Source organism: Drosophila suzukii, chromosome 3, assembly GCF_043229965.1.
Source record: "Drosophila suzukii chromosome 3, CBGP_Dsuzu_IsoJpt1.0, whole genome shotgun sequence".
Lineage (NCBI taxonomy): Eukaryota > Metazoa > Arthropoda > Insecta > Diptera > Drosophilidae > Drosophila > Drosophila suzukii.
In genome coordinates this window covers 26,195,007-26,216,445 of record NC_092082.1, presented here as the reverse complement: position 1 = coordinate 26,216,445, position 21,439 = coordinate 26,195,007, and the positions used below count along the sequence as shown (strand labels likewise).

Sequence of the window (21,439 nt, the reverse complement as noted above, 5' to 3'; positions counted from 1 at the left end):
ATTGGCATGTTTAATTACATGCTTAAAACAGTTACAAGATACGAAAAAAAACTATCTGCAACCTTTTTTTAAAAAAATGAAAAACAGCTAATATGTGAAATATTCGGGTACGTCACAAAAATGTCTTTGGGCGAAATTCGGGAAAAACTTACTTACGTACGTTTCCTCCAATTTTCGTGCAAAGATTTTCTTGAGACACCCGCGCTTTTTATGATTTGCTACTTTTTGGGCACTACGTAATTATCGGTACAAAAACTTCTTCGTCTACCATGTATGGTATTTTATTCAATAACGTATGTAAATAGAGACAATTTAAAAAGTGTTCTCGTTTTCAGAAAATTATAATTTTCCACTTTGTTATATAAATAACAGTAGTATAATAGCTTGTTCGCGCTTAAATTATTTCTAAAGATGTTTTTAATTCCAAGTCTTCAATTTATCGAGAGTATGTATATGTACGATCGGTGATCTAATCTAAAAAATAATTTTATGTAAAAGAAAAGTTTCATGTGATGAGACGTTGGCATGAGTATGATCTGCAGTGGACCGACTTAAAACGAATTTAACATTTAAAGTATAATTAAACTAAGTCCTTACTTCACCTATTTTCTTTGTTTTTGTCGTTTCTTTGAGTTAATTCTTTGTTGTAAATGAGAGCGAAGAAAATGAGAGAATTTGTTTGAAAAATCATTCATCTTTGATTGATCTTTTTGGTATGGCACAGATTTGGCATTGGCAAGTAAGTTCATAATTCTTACGGCGAGGAAAGTAAGAACAAATGGCAAGAAATTAATCCGTTGTATGTGCTCTAAGCGGCTTCATCAATCCATAATGAGCTTTTTTGGCTATTTTAACTACACCCCGTGTCTTAGGAGCCCGAATTAGGCCGCCTATTTTGTAGAGCCCTCGCACTGTTGCACTTGAACCAGCAACAAAAGAATGCGATTCATTAAATTGTCCGCTTCCGAGTCCTCCATGCTGTTCAGCTTAGCCGATATGAAGCCGCAAAACTTGGAGTTGAGAACCTCACGCACAGTTTGCGGGGGCGGTAGATCCATCCCTCCGGTGTCAGCTGCACCCTGTTGCTGCCGAAGGTGGCGGTGCTGCTGCAGCATTTGCTCCTCGTAGTCATCGCCATCGATACCAGCATCACCGTCGCCATTGCCGTTCTCCAGGACGTCTTGGTCGACATGGCGGCGGCGCTTGCGTGACGAGGCAACCTCGTCCACGCCCACATTGGTGCTCGCGCGTGAGTTGGAGTCCAGGATTAGCGGATATGGGAAATCGGCGTCGATCGCATCTAACTCCTCCACTACATCGGATGCGTGACCAGCGTCTTCATCTCCACTGCGAATCGAGCTGGCATCGATGTCATCGTAGCTGTGCTGCAGTTGCTGATGCTCGTTGCGCGTGGAACTCACCCGGCTGTCGTTGGGCGCTTGAAGTTGGTGGGCGGGCAGCGGAAGTGGTATACCGCCGGAGCTACTGCGGCTGCTGCTACTTCCGGCCCCGCCGCCCACCGAGAGATCCAGCTCCGGCTTTACGTAGTAGTCGCCGTAGTAGTCATCGCCGCTCACATTCAGCGAGGAGCACTTAGAGAGATTCAACACTGCGGCGGAATCGTGATAGGACGTGGAGAGCTTCAGGGCCACAGCTTTCCCAGCGGCTCCCAGGCTGTTGTTGTTATTATTATTGTTGTTGTTAATATGGCCATACCCAGTCAGGCTGAGATCGGTTGCATGCGATGCGCCTCTGAAATAAATAAAAACCATTAATAACGCGTTACAAAGGTAAGTAAATTGAACAATGTTTACCAGCTTATAAAATAGAAATTCATCCTTTTTATATTTAAAATATTTTAACAAGGAAGAACGCTATAGTCGAGTACCTCGACTATCAGATACCCGTTACTCAGCTAATGGGAACAAAGGGAAATGGAGATATGCAAGCAGCAAAGCGAGATTGGAATGCGCCACCTACCCGTGATCTCAATATGTGGTTATGTGGGCGGTAGACTGATTTAAGCGTTTTGCGCGTTAGGGTGGGCGTTGCAAACTTTTTTTTTGGATCAATCGATAGGTATTGACAAGACCAATACATTTCAGTTCAAATTTTGTATCTAGCATTGCGGACGCCACAGGTTAGCTCGGTTTGTGAGCGTTAGAGTGGGCGTGGCACATTTTTAGTTCAATCGATAGGTATTTACGAGAGCAATACATTTTGGTTTAAATAAATCTAAATCTGAAATCTTAGCTCACATATGTAGTTTCAGAGATCAAAGCGTTCACACGGGCCGACGGACAAGGCTAGATCGACTCGGCTGGTGATCCTGATCAAGAATATATATACTTCAAGGGGTCAGAAACGCTTCCTTCTACCTGTTACATACTTTCCGACGAATTTAGTATACCCTTTACTCTACGAAAAACCGTTTGGACTAGTGACGATCACACCTTCAAAATGTATTATACGATCTACTAAATAAGTACACTTTCCAAATTTTTCTCATTCAGCACGGAGCATCGGATTTCAACAAATAAGGGATCATTGGTCGCGTGTTGGGCATTTATCCCCACCGGTCCCAACAGCTCCAGTTTTCTAAAATTGCACTTTCACACTCTCACCTCTCTTTATCCCAAACCAATTTATTCTCATTACATCTTGGTATGCAATCCTCTTAGTTTTTGCGATACCTTTTGATTGGTGTATCACTCGTTATGATCGGACCTGCGGCTATATATAATAGTCGCCTTCTCACACCATCCTGGCGCGCTTCGTCACCACGTGGACTGCTGTCCACAGTGATAGAGTTGACCTATATGCCTTGTGACCTAGGAAATGACCAAGCTATTTACATCCCAAACTAAAAAACATTCCCAAGCAAACCCCCAAAGACAATGGGACGCAAGAAATATAAGTGTGGAAACAAATCTGCGAGGACAAGAAATTATTTTAATGTCCCAAACAAGTAGTGTGGCTTCCTGTGTCTCCCTCAACGCGACTCATGTTTCAAGAGCATTTCCCAACAAATGCAGCTGCCTAGGGCCGGGTGTTCAATAACGTCTGAGCATAGCTATTTTTGGCCTTCCCCCATCCCTATAGTATTTTACCAAACGCCGCGATATGGCCCAGTTGGCAGACTTTCGCAGGACTAAGCACGTTTTATACTGTTCGCTTGGCTTATCATTCAGATCTGGCACAGGTAGTTGACGATTGGAAAATTTGAAAACTGATACTTGACTGCCAAGCCAAAACATCTCACAGGACAACGAAATGTATTTTCACATATTCCACAACCGGGAATGGCTCTATTTGCTCTGGTTTGGTTTCTCGGGTTTTCAGTCGCTCGGCTTATCAATATTTACTTTCGCTGTGGCCCAGGTCCCAAGCTATTTATTCTAGGTTGTGGCGTATTTCGCTGAGATCCGAGGTCTTTATCTCTTATCTTCGAATTTTGTCCAAATACAATTGGAAATTTCCCGACCCATTTTAACTCAATTTTTACTAAACCAACTGAAACCAGAAAGAAAGCTAGCTTCAGCATGCCGAAGTCTTAGGTTTATTTCATAAGCCGTATATAGATGCGGCATATCTGTTACTTGAATTCTTCCTATGAAAGCCATATGAAGCAGACGTTAGGGTTCTATATTAAAATAAGGAAGAACGCTATAGCCGAGTGCCTCGACTATCAGCTAACCGTTAATCAGCTGAAAGGGAGCAAAAGGGACACAATGGTATGGTAATGTGGGCGGCAGACAGATGTAAACGCCATGGGCGTTAGAGTGGGCGTGGCAAACTCTTTTTTAAGTCAGTCAATAGGTATTAACAAGACCAATACATTTCAGTTAAGATATCGGCCGGTTACGAGATCTTACTAACACGCCACATAACATGAAACTTATGTGGCGCTGGTGAAACTTCGTAAGAAGGCTCTATTCTTTTTTTAGTTAGTTTGACTGTTTCCAGACATCATGTCCTGGGGTTCTGAATCTCACTGGAACAAACCCTTCCCCACAGTAACCAGGACCACTGATAAAATACGGGAACCAAGAGGCAAACACGGACTAACGCCCAATTTTCTTCCGTGACGCATAAGCTTAAGTATTCCAAGACGAAATTCACCGGACAGTGATTTCGGGGCGTGGAGCGGGTTTCGGAGGTTGGGTTGACCGGGAGCCAAACAATTTCAGCAATTTCGCAGCTCATTTGCTTATTAAATCATAAGCGTGACACAGACAGAGCTCGACGGAACATTCACACCCAGGCGGCCTAGTGTGTACGGGTATGAGAGACCCAGATCGAGAGAGGACTGAGCGTAGAGTGGATGAGGGCATGGGGTATGGGCAAGGGTCGGGGAGAGGGGTCCAGACCCCGACTCTGGGTCGAAGCAACCCCTTGGTCGGGTCTGATGTGGCTGGCTAATGGTCGTGGGCATATTTTTAACCCTGGCCGAAGCCAGGCCGAGCGATTCGTTCAATTGCTCACCCATACACTGAAGAATACATGTGCTCTGTTCATGTATATAGGCAGAACGACGCTCATTTCCCTCACTAGCCCCTTTCTCGCTCGCGAGCTGCGATTCTTTCCTAACTTGGTCCACTCGCCATCCGTATTCTTCAGTGCTGATTGTCATTTTCGTAGTGCTCTCATTAATTTATCGCTCTCTTGCCGCCTTCCCACAGTCCCCAGCCCCTCCGACAGCACTCTTCTTTGGGCTTGCGTTTGCAGCTTCCCTCAATTTCGTTTTTGGTTCAAGTAGCGCCGATGCTGCGCCGTTGTATAATATTCGTCGCTGGGCGAGATCTGTTTTATGGCTATGGCGGTGGCTATAGCTGCGGCCGTAGCTCCGGCTCAAGCGCTGCCCGACTGGCCGGGCCCGTTGAGCTGTCTGTTATCAGCTCAAAATAATAAAAATTTAAATATATACACATACCATGGGTGAGTGTGCGCGGGCATGTGTCGGGGCCGACGACTGCTTGTTGCCCATGTGGGTACAGTCAATTGAAAGGAAATGGCCTTATTTCATATAAATATGTACATAAAGTACAACAATACACACCCGTAGCTCGAGCACGGCTCCATATGAGCCAGAACATTGGACGGGGCGGACTCTCGACTGAAACCATTTGCGGGTCTCTGGCCCGGTCATTCCTTTGTTCGAATTGGTTTTTTCCACATTACCGCTCCTTAGTGTCCATATGCCCCTGTGCGTTGTTTTTGCTATTCTTTTTCGCTGGGCAGATGTTTTCTCAGACACAGAGCTGAGATTTGTTCGACTTGCTGGGGATTTATGCAAATCGACTGGGCTGGGAAACGCGATATGTGCATACCTATAGCCACTCTGATGAAATGGCCCAAAAAGTGGTTTACAGATATTTACAGGATTTGCGTAATTAAGTTTAGGGCAACTTTATGCTTAGAGCTCGTCTTATCAATGGAATGTTCTAATGTTTACCGCCCAATTATATTTGTATAACGTTTGTGTATATGAATCATTGGTATTCCTTTGTTAGATGGGATAATTTCGTATGAGTACCGACTTTACTTTATGTGATTACTGAAAAAGGTTCAATATATACCCTACGACCAAATTACAAGTTTGTCCTTCCGTTATTTCCATGAATTTGTCAATTATTAGATCGAAGCGATGACTCACGAACTCAAAACCCCACTAAAAAATTTTGCAGTCCACTTAAACAGAAGTGGCTACTCACATAAAATGATAAGCTTCTTGGAAATGCGGTGCAAACTTTTTTAAATTAACCTTTGCAGGCATCAAACACTTAAACCCACCATATTTTTTTCCTATGTACAAATCATTGTGAGGAGGGTCTGGGACCTTAGTCTGCTATACACAAGCTTAAAGTTTGCAGTTCAGAATGAATCAAGCGTTGTCTGGCAAACTCAAAAGCAAATAATAAAGACCGAGCCAAAGCCGAGAGCCGTTATTTACGATTCGAGCTGCACTTTGACCATCGGTCATGACTCGATCGATGGCTAGTGGCTCATTGAATTCATTGTAATATAAGTAAGTAATATAAGTAAGCCTTTTGACACAAATAATTTTCAGAGGCTAAAGGCCATATGACACTTGCTCGATATATGAATAACTGACTTGATTGGTTTTAAAAAGTTATGGTAACCTTGAGAAAAAGGGTATAAAGCCTAACAACATTTTGCAAATTTATATGTCAAATCATGTTTAGGTTTCCCTGACTTTTTAAAATTAAACATAAAAATTCTGATTTCTGATTTAAGTACATAGTGCAAATATTCAAAATCATATCTTTTGTTGTACTGTTAATAATGTGTTGCAGCTAAAATTAACTTCGAAATATATGAAAGCAATCAAGAGACACGCCTTTAAAGCATGACTCGTTTTGTGAGCAATTGTAATTTTGAATTATATTTTCTCAAACTTTAAAATTGAATAAATAAAAATTTAGTTTTAAGATTTCTCCACTTAACTTTAGACAGAACATTCCTCCCCAGATGATTTCGTCAGTAAATTTAATCATTTTGGTTTAAGGTGTTAGACTATTTAGAGGGTTGGAAGCTAACTAACGTCTTTGTTGACCTGTATTATTCTGATCAACATCCCCAGACGAGTCAATCTAGTCAATGTCTCCTCTTGACTATTTAAAATTTACCAAATTAGGCAAAAATCATTGAAAATACATATATATATTGAGTAAATTCGGTACTTACTTTCTCTCTCTGATAACGTCGCGCAAAAAGTCCATAGCCTCATAAAGGCTCCATTTTGGCTTAAACCCGTTGCCCATAAGCTTGACGTGAGCCAGTTCACGGCGGTATGATTCCCGCAGGGACTTAAAAGCCCGGGCAACGCGACGCCCAGGGGCGTTGAACTCTCGACCTATGTGCTCCCAGGCGCGATTCTTCTCCTCCTCGGCGCCCTTGAAGTTTGGGAGGCGTGAGTCCCAGAGAATTGGGTTATCGTGGACCATTTGAATAAGCTTCAGCTTGTCGGAGGCGTTTCGCCGCACCACTGGAAGTGGAAATATGATTAAAATGAGAAAAACTAACAACTAAAATGTGAGGAAAGTTGAAATTTCAATTAAACAGACATCAACATCAGATAAACGTTACTCAGCTAAAGCAGTAATGCAAGCAGTAAAAGGGCGCCACACAGTGCCGATTACAATATTTGGTCATAACTTCTTAATAAACCATTTACGGGAATACATTACAGGGGAACTTTGCAAGAACCTCTAGAACCTGCGTGCTTAGCTTTTACATGTTCCGAGATCTCAGCGATCATAAGGACGGATTGTGGGCTTTAGAGTGGGCCTAAAACAGGGGAATCTCTAGAATCAGCATGTTAAATCTAAACTTTTGAGCTTTTATAGTTTCCGACATCTTAGCGTTTATTTGTTACGAATAGTATATAAACTTTCGTTTCTTATTTTTATTATACCTATATCTGTTTGAAAAATGTAACCTCGATAGCTTTAAAACTGAGAGACTAGTTTGCCTGGAAACAAAATTTCGAAACGGAAATGACTGACACTGGGTCAAGAAAGCACTGTAAGTATCCAGTAGGACTTCCATAACTCGAAATAGCAATAAAAAGCTTTATTTAATTATAATTTTGGTTCGACTTATCGACATTGACGACTTTCACAAACATACATACATATGTACATGCATATGTACATACTGATGTTGTGTATTCCCTGTAATGACATTAATTCTAGATACGCACGTTTCTTGATCTTCTGCGATGGCATGGCAATGGCGGAGGCCAGAGGGTGGGGCTCCCCCTTGGGCTTCATGTCAAGGGCGATGGCCGCGGCGGCGGCGCTCATGTCCTGCAGCGAGTGGGTGGCGGTGGGCGAACAGCCGCTCACGGGGGCCATCAGGATGTGCTGGAGGATCTGGATCTGCAAACTTGCGCTGGCCAGGACTCTCACTGTGCTCTCACTTTAGGGGCGCGATCGCGGCGACTGATAACGGGGCTGCTACCCTCTCACGACCAAGTTTAAACGGCGACTAAAAACCAAGACCAGAATATAACAACCACCGCGGCAATCGGGCTGAGCTGCGCCGGCGTCGGCAGCGCAGTTGGCAGCAAGCCCGCATTTCAGAGCCACAAAATCACGCGCACTCGACACGAGAGCCGGCTCTCTGCGCTCTCTCCTGCTCCCACCGTTCCCGTTATCTGCGTCGGCGTCGCGTCGCAGCCCTAGCCTTCCTCTGCTAGCTGGTCCAGGCATGTAGGTCTAAATCTAAAGCGCCCTCTCGCCACTCCGGAGAGCGCGACTCTCCGGATGGAAAACGCCGTTTAATCGCAATCACAATCACAAGCCGCAGAAAGTAAAAGCGAACGAAAAGAAGAGTCGCACACAGAGACGTGCAGAACACAGAACAAAACAACAGAGAATGTGTGTAATACAAAAATCCGTTGACGCGTTCGCCTTTGGTTTTCAGCGAACATTATATGTACATATGTGTTGTTGTACATACGTACGTTTGCATGGACGTATATAATATATACATATGAATGTTTTCGACTGCCGTTCTTGGCGGCTGCTTGCAGAGTACCCTGTACATTTGGCTTATTAGCTGCTATTTCAAATCGAGGGTGAATTACCATGTGTCGGCCTTCTTTGAATGAAATTAACCTATGACTGTTTTAATGGTATTGAATTTTGTATGCTAAGCTGAGAACATTGAAGCGAAAATCGTTTAAAAATATGGGCCTTTTTTAATGCGTTAGAAGTTATAAAGTGTAAACCAAATAAATAAAGTATGTGTTCTGTAGCTCAGTCCCCAAGCCACTAAGAAAGCTAAGGGCATGGGAACTGGGTATTCTTGTTACTTTTGTGTGCCCCAGAAATCTCCTACGGTTTTAGGACGGAATGTTGGAAAGCATAGTACAAAATGTTCTGCTGTCTCGATCCTATTTAAAGTAATGGTAGACGCTATCTTGTTCTTTTATCTCTTCTCCGATTTTAGGTAATCACTTTGGAGGGCAATCCACGTAGTGTCGAAGCGCACCAAGATTGTGTAAGGAGACGAGTGTGTAGCCGCAGAATGGAAAATCTGCAGCGATGATCCGATCATAATGATACAACAATCGAAAGGTATTGCAAAAACTAATTGGATTACATAACAATACTTTAAAAATAATAATTCATTTTTAAAATAAAACATACCCTAAATTTTATAAAATCGTCATTAAAATTTCTTTATTCTAAATTCAACAAATTTATTTCGTGTATGTATTTCAAGGTAATTTTCCTCAAGTATAGGAAATGGTTGCCATAAACTATTGTCTTAAAAACAAGAAAAAATGCCTTAAAAAATAGAAAGGCTAACAAAAAATAATGATGTATATAATTATTCTTTCCCAAAAAAATATCTAGTTATATTTATGAATTGTATATATTTTGATGTAAATTTTTTGGTATATGGTTTTAGGGTCCTGAACGTGATAGAAAACTTTCTACCACTTTTAAAAAGACCTATTAGTTTTGCGGAAAATCTGAAAAATTCTTATTTTAAAGGCCTATAGCATCTACAATTATGCTACAGATACGTGCTATACCTCGCTGAAAGGTTATTCACGGTGCCTTTGATGAAATTGTTTTAACACAATAGTTTTAAAATAATAACAAATATAATTTTCTTTTTGCTATTTTTTTTATATTATCTCATAAAGAGCTCGTACGATTTATTTTTAAATTCACTTCTTGTAATACAATTTAACGTTTGAAAGACATTAAACGATAAAAACTGCAGTTCAGTATAATTATTATAAAAAAAAATCAATCCAAAACAAATTTGTTCACACTATAACGCTACCGAACCACCAAAATGGCATTTTTAACCCATCAAATAGTTACTCTTACGTAACACATAAACGTAAGGGTTACTACACAAAATACTTATGTAACTATAAAAGGGTAGAATGCAGCTAAATAACTATTTTCATAGCTATCCAAAATATTTTTAGTCAATTTTGTAATAGTAAATATATGCCTATAAAATTGAAAGTCTTTAAGTATATTCATATTTACATCGCTGAAACATGGTTATTTGAAGGCAAAATAAAAGGAGGAGTTTTTATGTTGCACTTTTTAAAAGTGACACCTAGCTAGTGTGGAAGTGCCTTCGAAAATATATGTTTTCAGAGTATGGCTTGGGACTCTAGGTGTATGAGACCCTTGATCCAGTTGGGAAATTTGTAAGGTTATTGTTTCATACTTGTGTGTGGTAGAAGTAATGTTTGGATTACTATTTTTCACAGTTAATTAACTATGTACTATTGCAAAATCTAAATTCACACATCACGTGAACGTAACTATGTTACTAGTGGCTTAACTATTAGATAGTAAGCAAAGCAAAAACAAATGCCTATACAAGCATTTTTAATAGTAAAGTACCACATTTTAAAGTTATTAAACCATCTGCATTGGTCAATTCTAACAACCAAATTTGTTTGTGTGTATACACGTAGGAATGTAAATTTGCTGTGATGGTCCGATCCTAACTAGTTATACACCACTCAAAAGGTATTGTCAGTTAATATTTTAACCTGCAGAAAGGGATCGCTTTAAATCAATGTAAAATATTTTAGCAGAAATGTTCCTTGTTGCCTCGTAGAATTCCTGGTGAATAGAAGTGAACAGCATACATAAAAAAAGAGAACAAGCTATAGTCGCTGGTATTGACTATTAGATACCCGTGACTCAGAAACTCAGGGAACGCGAGAGGTATGGAGATATGCTTAAAGCAACTCTGCTTTTTAATACACCTGGCCTATAGCGTCATTTATCTTTTTTTTCTTTAGCGTCACTTAGCTTACAGCGCCAACTAGCCTATAGCGTCTCTAGCGGCTTGGTGGCTTGAATTTGCAAAATGTTTTTTACTTGGTTATAACTTTTTATTGACGTTTGCGATTTCAATAATTTTGGAATTGATAATAAGAAAAAACTCTTACTTTAATATTTTGTAAAAAATGTGGGCGCTAGACGGGTTTTAGTATTATAGTCGTTTGTGGGCGTTAGAGTGGGTGTGGCACCCTGCTGAAACAAACTTGCCAAGTCCTAGCTCTAGCTCATATCGTTTCCAAGATCTCAGCGTTCATACGGACAGACGGAATGGCTAGATCGACTCGGCTAGTGATCCTGATCAAGAATATATATACTTTATGGGAAAAAGCTTCCTTCTACCTGTTACATACCTTCCCACGAATCTAATATACCCATTTACTCTACGGAAACGGGTATAAATACATGGATGAAAGCTATGGCCGAGTTCCTCGACAATCAAATTCCCGCTAGTCAGCTAAAGGGAGCAAAAAAGAAGATGGCGATATATCACCTACACGCGATTTCAGTATATGGTAATGTGGGCGGGAGACAGGCTTAAGCGTTACAGGCGCTTGTGGGCGTGGTACATTTGCGTAACAAACTTGCGCTGTGAACGAACCTAAGGAATCTAAATATGAAATCTCAATGCTCTAATTTACAAAATCACTGCGTTCGCACGGACAGACGAATATGGCTACATCCACCCAGCTAGTGATCCTGATCAAGAATATATTCATTTTATAGGATCGGAAACGCTTCCTTCTATCGTTACATTTTTTTCCCGAATTCAATATACCCTTTGAATTTACGAGTGTAAACATATTTATATTTAAGTACTTTTAATGAAAACATTGAATGTCGTTATCTTTTTCAAACCGAGATATCCCAAAACCTGCACCTTTTATGTAGTCTCATTTTGTTGTCCATGGTATCGATATGTTCAGGGACTCCGATGATCCCACCATGTTTGGCGAGGTTCCATTACCAAAATCCACAATTCGGAATTCGCTGAAGAAGTGAACAGTTGAAGGGAGGTTTCTTGGTTTATGTCACTATGTGTTTTTATGGCCTCCGTCTTTCTCTGTCTTCGTGGGCTGCAGTTGTGGAGTCGAAGTTCAGTTCATTATCGTATTTCCTCGTTTGTAGAATTTACAAACGAACATTTGGATCACACATGTTGGTCTTGCCAAAGAGCGACAGTGAAGGCAAATAGAGTGTTGGAACGAGAGGGTGACTGTGTGCGAGTTGCAGCGCAGATAAGAACGCCTGAGGTTGTCTATTTTGTCCCCCGATCATTTAAGCCGCTGAAATCCAGTAACTGCAATCGGCAACCGAACCGTCTGGGAGGCAAAGGCGAACAGAGAGCCGAGCAGAATGAAATCGCTTTGTCTGTATGTAATTTATGCCTAATGAACTATTTCCGGCCAAGTGTCAATTAATGTATTCTGTTTTGGGGCAGCACAACGTGCCCGCACAACCGTTGTCACGATAATTTTTCTGGCAAAACTCTGCGATCCCCGTTCTATATCTGCGCCTCCGCTTCCATACCCAGACAAATCCGCTTCCGCTGCAATTCCCTTGTCCATCACAATCGGGCCTGCTCTGAGGATCTTCAATCAGAAGACCGTTCTCCTCATGGCACTTTTAATGCAAAATTAAAACTCATGCAAGCGGAATTTTGTTTCTACTTGACGGCTACTGCTGATAAATTTTTATGAATGTACAATACAACATACCAAAAAAACTCACTCAAAAGTAACTAGTACATATGCAAATATTCTTAATTAGCATATATTTTTTTAAACATAATTGATTTTTCATAGGCATTACTGTTTCAAAAGTATTTAATTATTTAGCATTACTTTGTTTAATGATAATGAAACTTGATTTCATTCGATTTACTTTTTTCAATGCTAATAAAATTACCAATCAAATAAAAACGATGTTAAAAGCCGGGGACAAACCTATCTTCAACATACAAAAGTTTTGATAGTACCTTTTGAAACAAATGTATTGTACGATTTACTAAATAAATACACTTCTCCTTCGGCAAATACAGTAAAAATGTGTAAGCTGTAAAATTTTAATAAAGCGTTACGAATTAAAAAAATATATAAAGTGTATTTATTTATATAGTGGGTCGTATAATGGTTGATATCAGAAGTTTTGTATGTTAAAGGGTAGATAGTCAGTACTTTTTTACCACGTTAAGAGTTGTTTTTGTTTTTTATCAGAAGTCTTCCGCAGTTTGTTTCTAAACGAGTACACATCAATATTATGACCAAGAGTCGTGGCCTATAACTTCTTTTTTATGAACAAAAAATTAAAGCTTTTAGCCACTGTCTATTTCTGTTGTAGCAAAAGGTATGAATTAATTTTACACTCAAAGAAACCAGGGCGGCGGTTTTAAATAGCGTTATTTTCGATCTCAAAAGTGAGCCAAGATCGACGCATACTAAAATTCTCTAAATAAAGATCGTATTTTGAGATTGTGTGTGATATGGAGATTAAGACTTCTTGGTTTTAACATCAATCGATCTCGATTTGAAAATGGATCTTTCGGATTCAAGCATAAGTCAGGTTTGTGTTGAGATTACATTTTTCTCGATTTCTATCATAAATCGTACTTGCTCCCAGATTCCATTCTATAATAGAAATGCTTAATTGTTAAAAAATATATATAATTTAGCCGAACGGCTACCATAATATCCGTTACTAGTAGAGTAAAAGGGTAATGATTCGTCAGAAAGTATGTAACAGACACTATAAAATATATAAATCCTTGGTCATGATCATTAGCCGAGTCGATCTAACGATGTATGTCTGTCCGTCTGTCTGTCCGTCCGTATGTACGCTGTGATCTCGGAAACTTTAAAGGCTAGAAATTTGATATTTGGCATAGATTCGTGAGCTTCTTGCGGAGCGCAAGTTTATTTCAGCAGGTTGCCATGCCCACTCTAACGCCCACAAACTGCCGAAAACGGAGGCACCCACAGTTTTCATACTAGAAACCAAATTTTAACTGAAATGTGTTTTTTTCAATCTACTGACCCAAAAAAAAAATTTCGATTCGCGGGAAATAATCTTGCTAATATTGAAGATAAAGTGTGTGCAAGCCAGTATAACATTTTTTCTAAAATCAAAATAAAAGATAAAAACTAGTTTCTATTAGCAATGAATTAAAAAATAATTTGTTAAAAGTAAGGTGTATTTATGTATTTATATCGATCTGGCAACTCCGATAGTTATATCGAGTTACCGGAGTTTAATTGTGACCATTTCACGCTTTCAGGTTGAATTCATAGTCAACTTTCGTGTGTTCCCGAATTCACGAAATGGCGTTTATGCACACAATAATCGTCTGAAATCGCGAAATGAAAGCGTGAATTCGGCATCGCATAAACACAGTAAAAAAAGACAGAGAATTGGGACCTTAAATTTAGATTCCGTAGCTTTGTACGCAGCGCAATTTTGTTACGCGAATATTACTCGCTTACTTTGTGGCGTCCACAATTTTTATGATAGAAAAAATTTTTAAATTTTAATTTTACAAAATAAAATGTGGGCGCTAGACGGGTTTTAGTATTATATTCGTTTGTGGGCGCCCGCCATTGAAAAACAAAAAAAACAAGAAAGAACGTAACTTCGGCGAGCCGAAGTTTGTATACCCTTGCAGCTATAATTATAAAATGTAATTCAAAATTCTTAAAAATACAAAAAATTATATTCCCAATATAATAAAAAAATTTGTCGAAAAACACCGAAGCTATAATTTGTTCCATATTATTCTCCCACCAATTTTCCGATCGTTCCTATGGCAGCAGTATGATATACTTGTCAGATTTTGATAAAATTAAGTTCGAAATTCAGAACTAATTAAAAAGTGTTATTTCCAAGCAAGGTGTAATTAAAAAAAAAATGTTTTCCGATTATATACTACTGCAAAGAAAAAAGACTTTTGGGAGGGACTCAGCCCGATAGCTTTAAAACTGAGAGACTAGTTTGCGTAGAAACGGACGGACAGACGGACATGACTAGATCGACTTGTTTAGTGATGCTGTTCAAGAATACATATTCTTTCTTTCTTCGGATACGTCTCCATCACTGCGTTGCAAACTTCTGACTGAAATCATAGTACCGTATGCAAGGGTTTAAAAACTAAAAAATCGAAATAAAAAAAGTTGACCCCTAATATTTAAGCGATGGTACTTAGACAAATCATGCTACAAAGGCATACAAAGTATTTCGAAGTACCTTTCTAACAACGTATAGCATAAGCATGTACCCTTAGAAATCCACAAGTTACGGGTGTACGAAATTTAGCTGTTTTCCTGCCAAACGTTTCACTCGTAAAGATCATAAGATCACAGTAGATTTTCATTTCGTCGTGTATATATACTAGTCGCCTTCGCACACTCTCCTGGTGCGCTTCGTCACTACGTGGACTGCCGCAGTGATAACAAAACTCTAAAAGCCCTTCGTAAAATGATCGATACTTCTAACGGGAATCTGATAGTCGATGCACTTGGCTATAGCGTTCGTCCTTGTAGTTAACTTTTAACATGGAAATAATAATTTTAACAATCAAAGTTAATTCAAATATTATAAAATTTATTTAGTGACAGAAAATATTTAAAGTTAATATGATTAACATCTTCTGCCTGTTACATACTTTCCGACGAAACTAGTATACCCTTTTACTCTATGAGTAACGGGTATAAAAAGTTCAAAAAAATTATTTTAGACAGTCCGCAATGGCTTTTAAGGATTTTAGGTATATTTTATATTTGTCTAGATGTCGTAGAGTTGATTTTTAGCTTTGCAAGTTTGTTTGTAATAATTAAGACATTTCACTGTGGACGGCATTCTACGTAGTGACGAAGTGCACCAGGTAAAATAGACTATTACTTTGGTATGCGAATTTCTTGATGCCAACATAGCTCTTGATCTTCAGAATTACAAAATACAATCGCTATTTCATTGTGAATACCAGAAAATTCATTTATATTAACAGAGTAGAGAACACAAAATCGATTGCTCGAGGTCCGAACACTGTTCTTTTAGGTTTAGAAACAGAAGATCTGTATACTAGGCCACTTCAGACTGATTTAGCCCAAGAAATAATATTTATTTTACTTGATCAGAACAAAAAAGTTGACATATTAGGAAAACTAAGAGAAATTTTCCGTTGTGTGAGTACACCCAGAAAAAAACGCACCCAAAATTTAAGATCGATTTATGATAGTATTATTTGGGCTTGTTTTAAGAATAAATGAGCGTTCCTGAAACAAGAATAAATCATTCCTAAACACTAAATCATCATCTTGATTCAAGAACATTATTCACTAAAACTAATTATAATATTAAAAAAAAATGTTCTAGGTAATACAAACATTCTTAAATTGATCACTAAAAGTAATTAGTTTTAGAAAAAAGCTTATAATAAAATCCATAAATTAGGAATAAATTATTCTTATCAGTCGAAAAAATCACTGTGGACGGCAGCTCACGTAGTGACGAAGCGCATCAGGATAGTACGAAGGCGACTACTATACATATATACACGGAGAAATGAAAATCTTTAGTAATCGTCCGATTGTTTCGAGTGATACATCAATCGAAAGGTATTGCAAAATAACTAAAGAATTGCAAGCCAAGACTGCAAATCAATTGGTGTGGGAGAAAAAGTGGTGAAAGTGTAAAAGTTAAAAATTGGAATATCTGCTGGGGCCGGTGGGGATAATTACCCCCCGCTATTAATCTAGTTGTATTCCCACTTTAAATACGCGTCGAATGACACCTAAACTGTCAAAATAGGATGCTCCGTAATACGCAAAACAAGATGTTCTGGTTCCTCTCAAAATGAAAATTTTATTTTGTTTGTCAGTTTCATTTCTCAAAATGAAAATTTTATTTTGTTTGTCAGTTTGTCCCAAAACGTTATTTTAGAGTCCTGAAAATTCTAGACGATGTTAAACAACTCAATATAAGAAACAATAGTTCTACCACTTTTAAGAAAACTAGCTAGTTTGGCGAAAAACCAGTTATAGATAGCTAAATTTTGTATACCCGAAACTTGTGAAGTACTGAAGCTACAGGCTTCTGCTATACGTCGTTAGAAAGGTATTTCGAAATACTATGCACGCCTTTTAAAGACGATTTGTCTAAATACCACCGATTAAAAATTTTGGTCCAAAGTTTTTTTTTATTAAGATTTTATTCAGCTTTTTTTCTGATTTCTCAAAAACAGCTCTAACGATATCAAATAAAATTTTAAGTTGTATAGCCCTTCAGATTCCTCAACTTTTGAAATCCTCTAAATACCCTTGTCAAAGTTATTAATCAACAAAAATGGCCACATTTACCAGTTCAGAGCATCTTACACTGCCTGAGCATTGACCTTTTATGTGCGTATCCAAACTCTATTTGATGGTCCTGGAAATTTAAGATGATGTTAAACAGCTTAATAGAAGAATCTTAGTTCTACCACTTTTGGAAAAACTCGTTAGTTTGGCATAAGTACAGATATGGGAAAAAAATCGGCGAAAGTGTAAAAGTACAAATTAAGAAAATTAAAGCTTCATTAAGATGAAATAATGATGATTAATGATGCTTAAATCAAAAACTTCTGATATCAAACAAAAACACCTCTTAGCGAGGTAAAAGTAATAAGAAAATGTATTTATTAAGTAGATCGTATAATACATTTTCGTCACAAAAGTTGATATCAGAACTTTTGTTTGCTGAAGATGCGATCGTCACTAGAATTTTACCTCGTTAAGAGGTGTTTTTGTTTGATTGAATTTAACTTAAGTACACAAAATTATAAATATATATTTCGTTCACAAACATTCAAGACTCTAGAATAATTCACATATAGTCCATAACACATCGATTTTAATAATGTTATTTATTAAGAGTTAAATTCTCAAATCTAGAACATTTTGTATTTAAATTAAATTGGTCATCGCAGTTTAAGAGCGAGCGTGGCCTAGCGGTTAGGACATCCGCCTGCAGTGTGTGAGGTTGCGGGATCGAATCCTAGGAGTGGTATGTGATTTTCAAAAAATAAGTTTCGTGAGTACAAAAACACATTTTTATGTACTAAAATTTACGAGTTTTCAAAATAAGTATTGTTAACTAACAAAACAACACGAAGCTTTAATGAATAAGCTTTTGATTGATATCAGAAGTTTTTGTTTTATCCACCAATTATAAAATAGGAGTTCTATTCACTTTTGGTGTTATACTCAACATCGATGTTTTCCGAAATTACATTGATGTTTGCCTGTTAAAACATCGGAAAAGCTATTTTATCGGCACCTCTACCTCATACTCCTATGAGCTTTTGTAATATCATTAAAATCAATATATATATTTCCGTTGGTAAGGCCAAGTCGATTTACTACTATACTTAAGAACAGAAACCTTTTTTTAGGAACTTAAATAAAGTATGTGTAGTGAAACATCCGAAATTCAACGTACAAAATTTTTCTTTACTTTTTAATATATTGAGATATTGAGAAATCATGTTTGTCTTAAATTTTCGATGACAAACTTCTAAATGTTTCCTTTTACTTAAAAAATATCTAATAATTTCTTTTTCTGATCAAATTAATGTTGCCTAGTTTTGGGCATTCAAGGTAAGCAAGAAATGTTTTTCATACTGAACTGAAACGGATTGCACATTTGACAAAAAGTGTTATTAATCAAAAGTTGCGGAATGTCAAGGGCAATATGTATAGTTTAAAATTTAAAAAGTAATCGTCCAAATCAATTTTGAGTAAATAGCCATAGTGGTAAAGCAATAACTTTAAATCTACTGTTTTAAGATTCAATTTATTCAAAGGTAGCGTGATTAGCAAATTATATTACATTTTTAGTGACATAGCATGTATCCGTAGCATAAGTTGCTTAGAAACTGTAGGTCTTTAAAATCTATCTATTTTTTTGGATTTCCCGCCAAAATAGAGGGTTTTTTCAAAAGTCGTAGAACAAAAGTTTTCTATCTCGAGCTTCTTAATACAGCTAAAAAGTCTCCAAACCGTTTAACCAAAAAGGAATCCATACCAACCCACAAACTAAGGGACAAACATTTTCATTTTGGAACGTCCCCCAACATCATGTTTTTGGAATAACTTTTGAACGTGGCATCGCATTTAAACATTTGAAGTGTCATTCGACGCGTATTTTCATTAATCCCCACCGGCCCAATTTTTATAATTTTCACTTTTACACTTTCACCACCCTTTCTGCCAAGCCAATTAAAATTTTAAAAATCTCGGTATGCATTCTTTTTAGTTTTTGCGATACTCTTCGATTGGTGCATCATTTGTTACGATCAGACCATCGCAGCAGATTTTCTATTCTGCGGCTATATATAGTAGCCGCCTTCGCACACTCCCCAGGTGCGCATCGCCACTACGTGGACTCCCGTCCACAGTGTTAGCTGCCATAGGAAGGATCGGAAATGGTCTAGTGCGTAGAGCTTTCAAAATCATCTAAATGGCGTGAGGTTGAGCCCAAGAAGAGTCAACATTTCTTTTTTGTGCAAGTTTTTAGAAATGGTGTTTTGTCGTGCAAATACAAAAAAAATTTTAGAACGTGTTAAAATAATAATCAATAAAAGTATGTTTAGTACATTAAAATAACCGTTTGTAGTCTAATTGCGTAAAATAAATATGTGTGTTTGTGCTTCAGTGGTAGCGCCTTCTACTGCGAACCCAGCGGTCGTGCCGGGCACCAACAAACATGTCCAACACGACTTTATTTTATAAAAATTTGATTTTATTTTGAGGTTGCTTGTTCTTGTTTGTAAGGCGCTTTACGTTTAAACAAAAAAAAACCATACATTCAAGAAAAATTGCCTTTAATTTACGGCAATTTACCATTGAAAAAAGAAAGTCACCATAATTTCAAGATATATAGCCGTTGATTTAACACTAACATTTTTTTCATATGATAAGGGTATTTACCCATAAAAAAAGAAAAATCAACCTACACTACTGGCCAAAATAATAAGTACATAGGTATCGTCTTTCTTATTTGCGATATTGCTCGATTATTTTCGAATACAGCCCTGCCAATCGATAATATTTTGAAAGGTTGCAGTGTTGCAAAACATTTAAATAAAAAAAGAAAGCGGGGAACCCAGTTTATATAAGGCTAGGCTTAAATTTGGTGTGGTCAAAATAATAAGTACACTTAAGTTATTTATCAATTTTAAAGGATCAAACAAAGAATTGGGCTAAGGTATGTTGATTTTTATTGACTCCTTAAATATTTAAGTACATCCAAGCCAAAAAATTTACCTAGATGGGCCGCAGAAAGCATTGTACAGCTGAAGAAAGGCAGATTGCTGTGAATCTTCAGAAAGAAGGGAAATCTCTCCGGGAAATAGCAAAAAGCCTTGGACGTTGAGTATGTTTTGTTCAGAATGCGTTAAAATCAAAAGTCCTTGGTGAAAAACGAGGCCAAAAGAGGAAATCGTCACACACAACGGATACCCGTATCGTCAGTCTCGCAAAAAAGGATCCATTCATGTCTTCAAAGGCGATCAGCGGTGAAATTGACAATGAAATATCATCCCGATCGGTTCGTCGTAGACTGGAAGAAGCTAACCTACCAGGACGTATAGCTAGAAATGTTCCATTACTTCGAGGAAACATTTTTCAGATGAGGGAACAGTTTGCCAAAAATCATTTAGCTTGGTCTGGGCCACATGGGTCTTCAAAATGGAATAATGTTTTATGGAGCGACGAGACAAAAATAAATCTTTTTGGAAATGACTCCAGAAGATATGTGCGACGCCCAAAAGGCAAAGAACTTGACGTCGGGTACACAAAGAAGACCGTAAAGCACGGAGGCGGATGTATAATGGTTTGGGGCTGTTTTTCTCGGGCTGGCGTTGGTCCATTACATCGCATATCTGATACCATGACCCGATTTGGTTATAAGGATATATTGGCCGGCACTATGTTACCATATGCTGAAGAAAACATGCCCTTGAGATGGGTCTTTCAACAAGACAACGACCCTAAACACACCTCAAAGTTAGTCAAGGCCTGGTTTACAGAAAATGAGGTAAATGCTATGAGTTGGCCAAGTCAGTCTCCAGACTTAAATCCTATAGAACACTTATGGGGAGAATTAAAACGTCGAATTGGGACGAAAACTTTTCGAAATGCCGAAGAATTGTGGCAATAAGTCCAAAAAACCTGGTACGAGATTCCAGTGCCCACTTGTCGCAAACTTATTGCAAGCATGCCCAAAAGAATCGTAAAAGTCCTACAAAATAAAGGTGGATATACAGGATATGAGCATAAGTTTACACATACTAAGAAAAAAGTGAAAAAAAGTTAATAAGTTTTAAGTTTTTTACATTGTAGAATTGATGTACTTATTATTTTGGCCAACCCTTTTTATGTTTTTTAGACTTAATCGATCAGAGAAAATTCGTTTTAGATTTAGGGAAAATACCCCTGAAGGTAAGACCAATTCATGCTTATTTTTAGTTTTGTTAGCCAATCGCCATTGACCCCCGTTTTAGGGCGATTTTCCTTGCCTCTAGGTCGGTTTTACAATAGAATTTCTATGAGCGT

At 38.1% G+C, this 21,439-nt stretch overlaps 1 protein-coding gene and 1 long non-coding RNA gene across 2 annotated transcripts; both read right to left on the bottom strand.

The window, feature by feature from the left end:
• Positions 1-256: 256 nt before the first annotated feature.
• On the bottom strand, positions 257-8,178 carry Mes2 (Mesoderm-expressed 2). Its single transcript, XM_017071461.4, has 3 exons — positions 7,727-8,178; positions 6,709-7,009; positions 257-1,752 (listed from the first exon to the last, which is right to left on the bottom strand). Exons 1-3 carry the CDS (start codon positions 7,878-7,880, stop codon positions 891-893), a joined length of 1,317 nt encoding a protein of 438 aa, XP_016926950.3. The 5' UTR covers positions 7,881-8,178; the 3' UTR covers positions 257-890.
• Positions 8,179-11,660: 3,482 nt separating this feature from the next.
• Positions 11,661-12,468, bottom strand: LOC139353207 (uncharacterized). Its single transcript, XR_011604383.1, has 2 exons — positions 12,000-12,468; positions 11,661-11,932 (listed from the first exon to the last, which is right to left on the bottom strand). It is a non-coding gene; the product is annotated as an uncharacterized lncRNA (long non-coding RNA).
• Between the last annotated feature and the right edge of the window lie 8,971 nt (positions 12,469-21,439).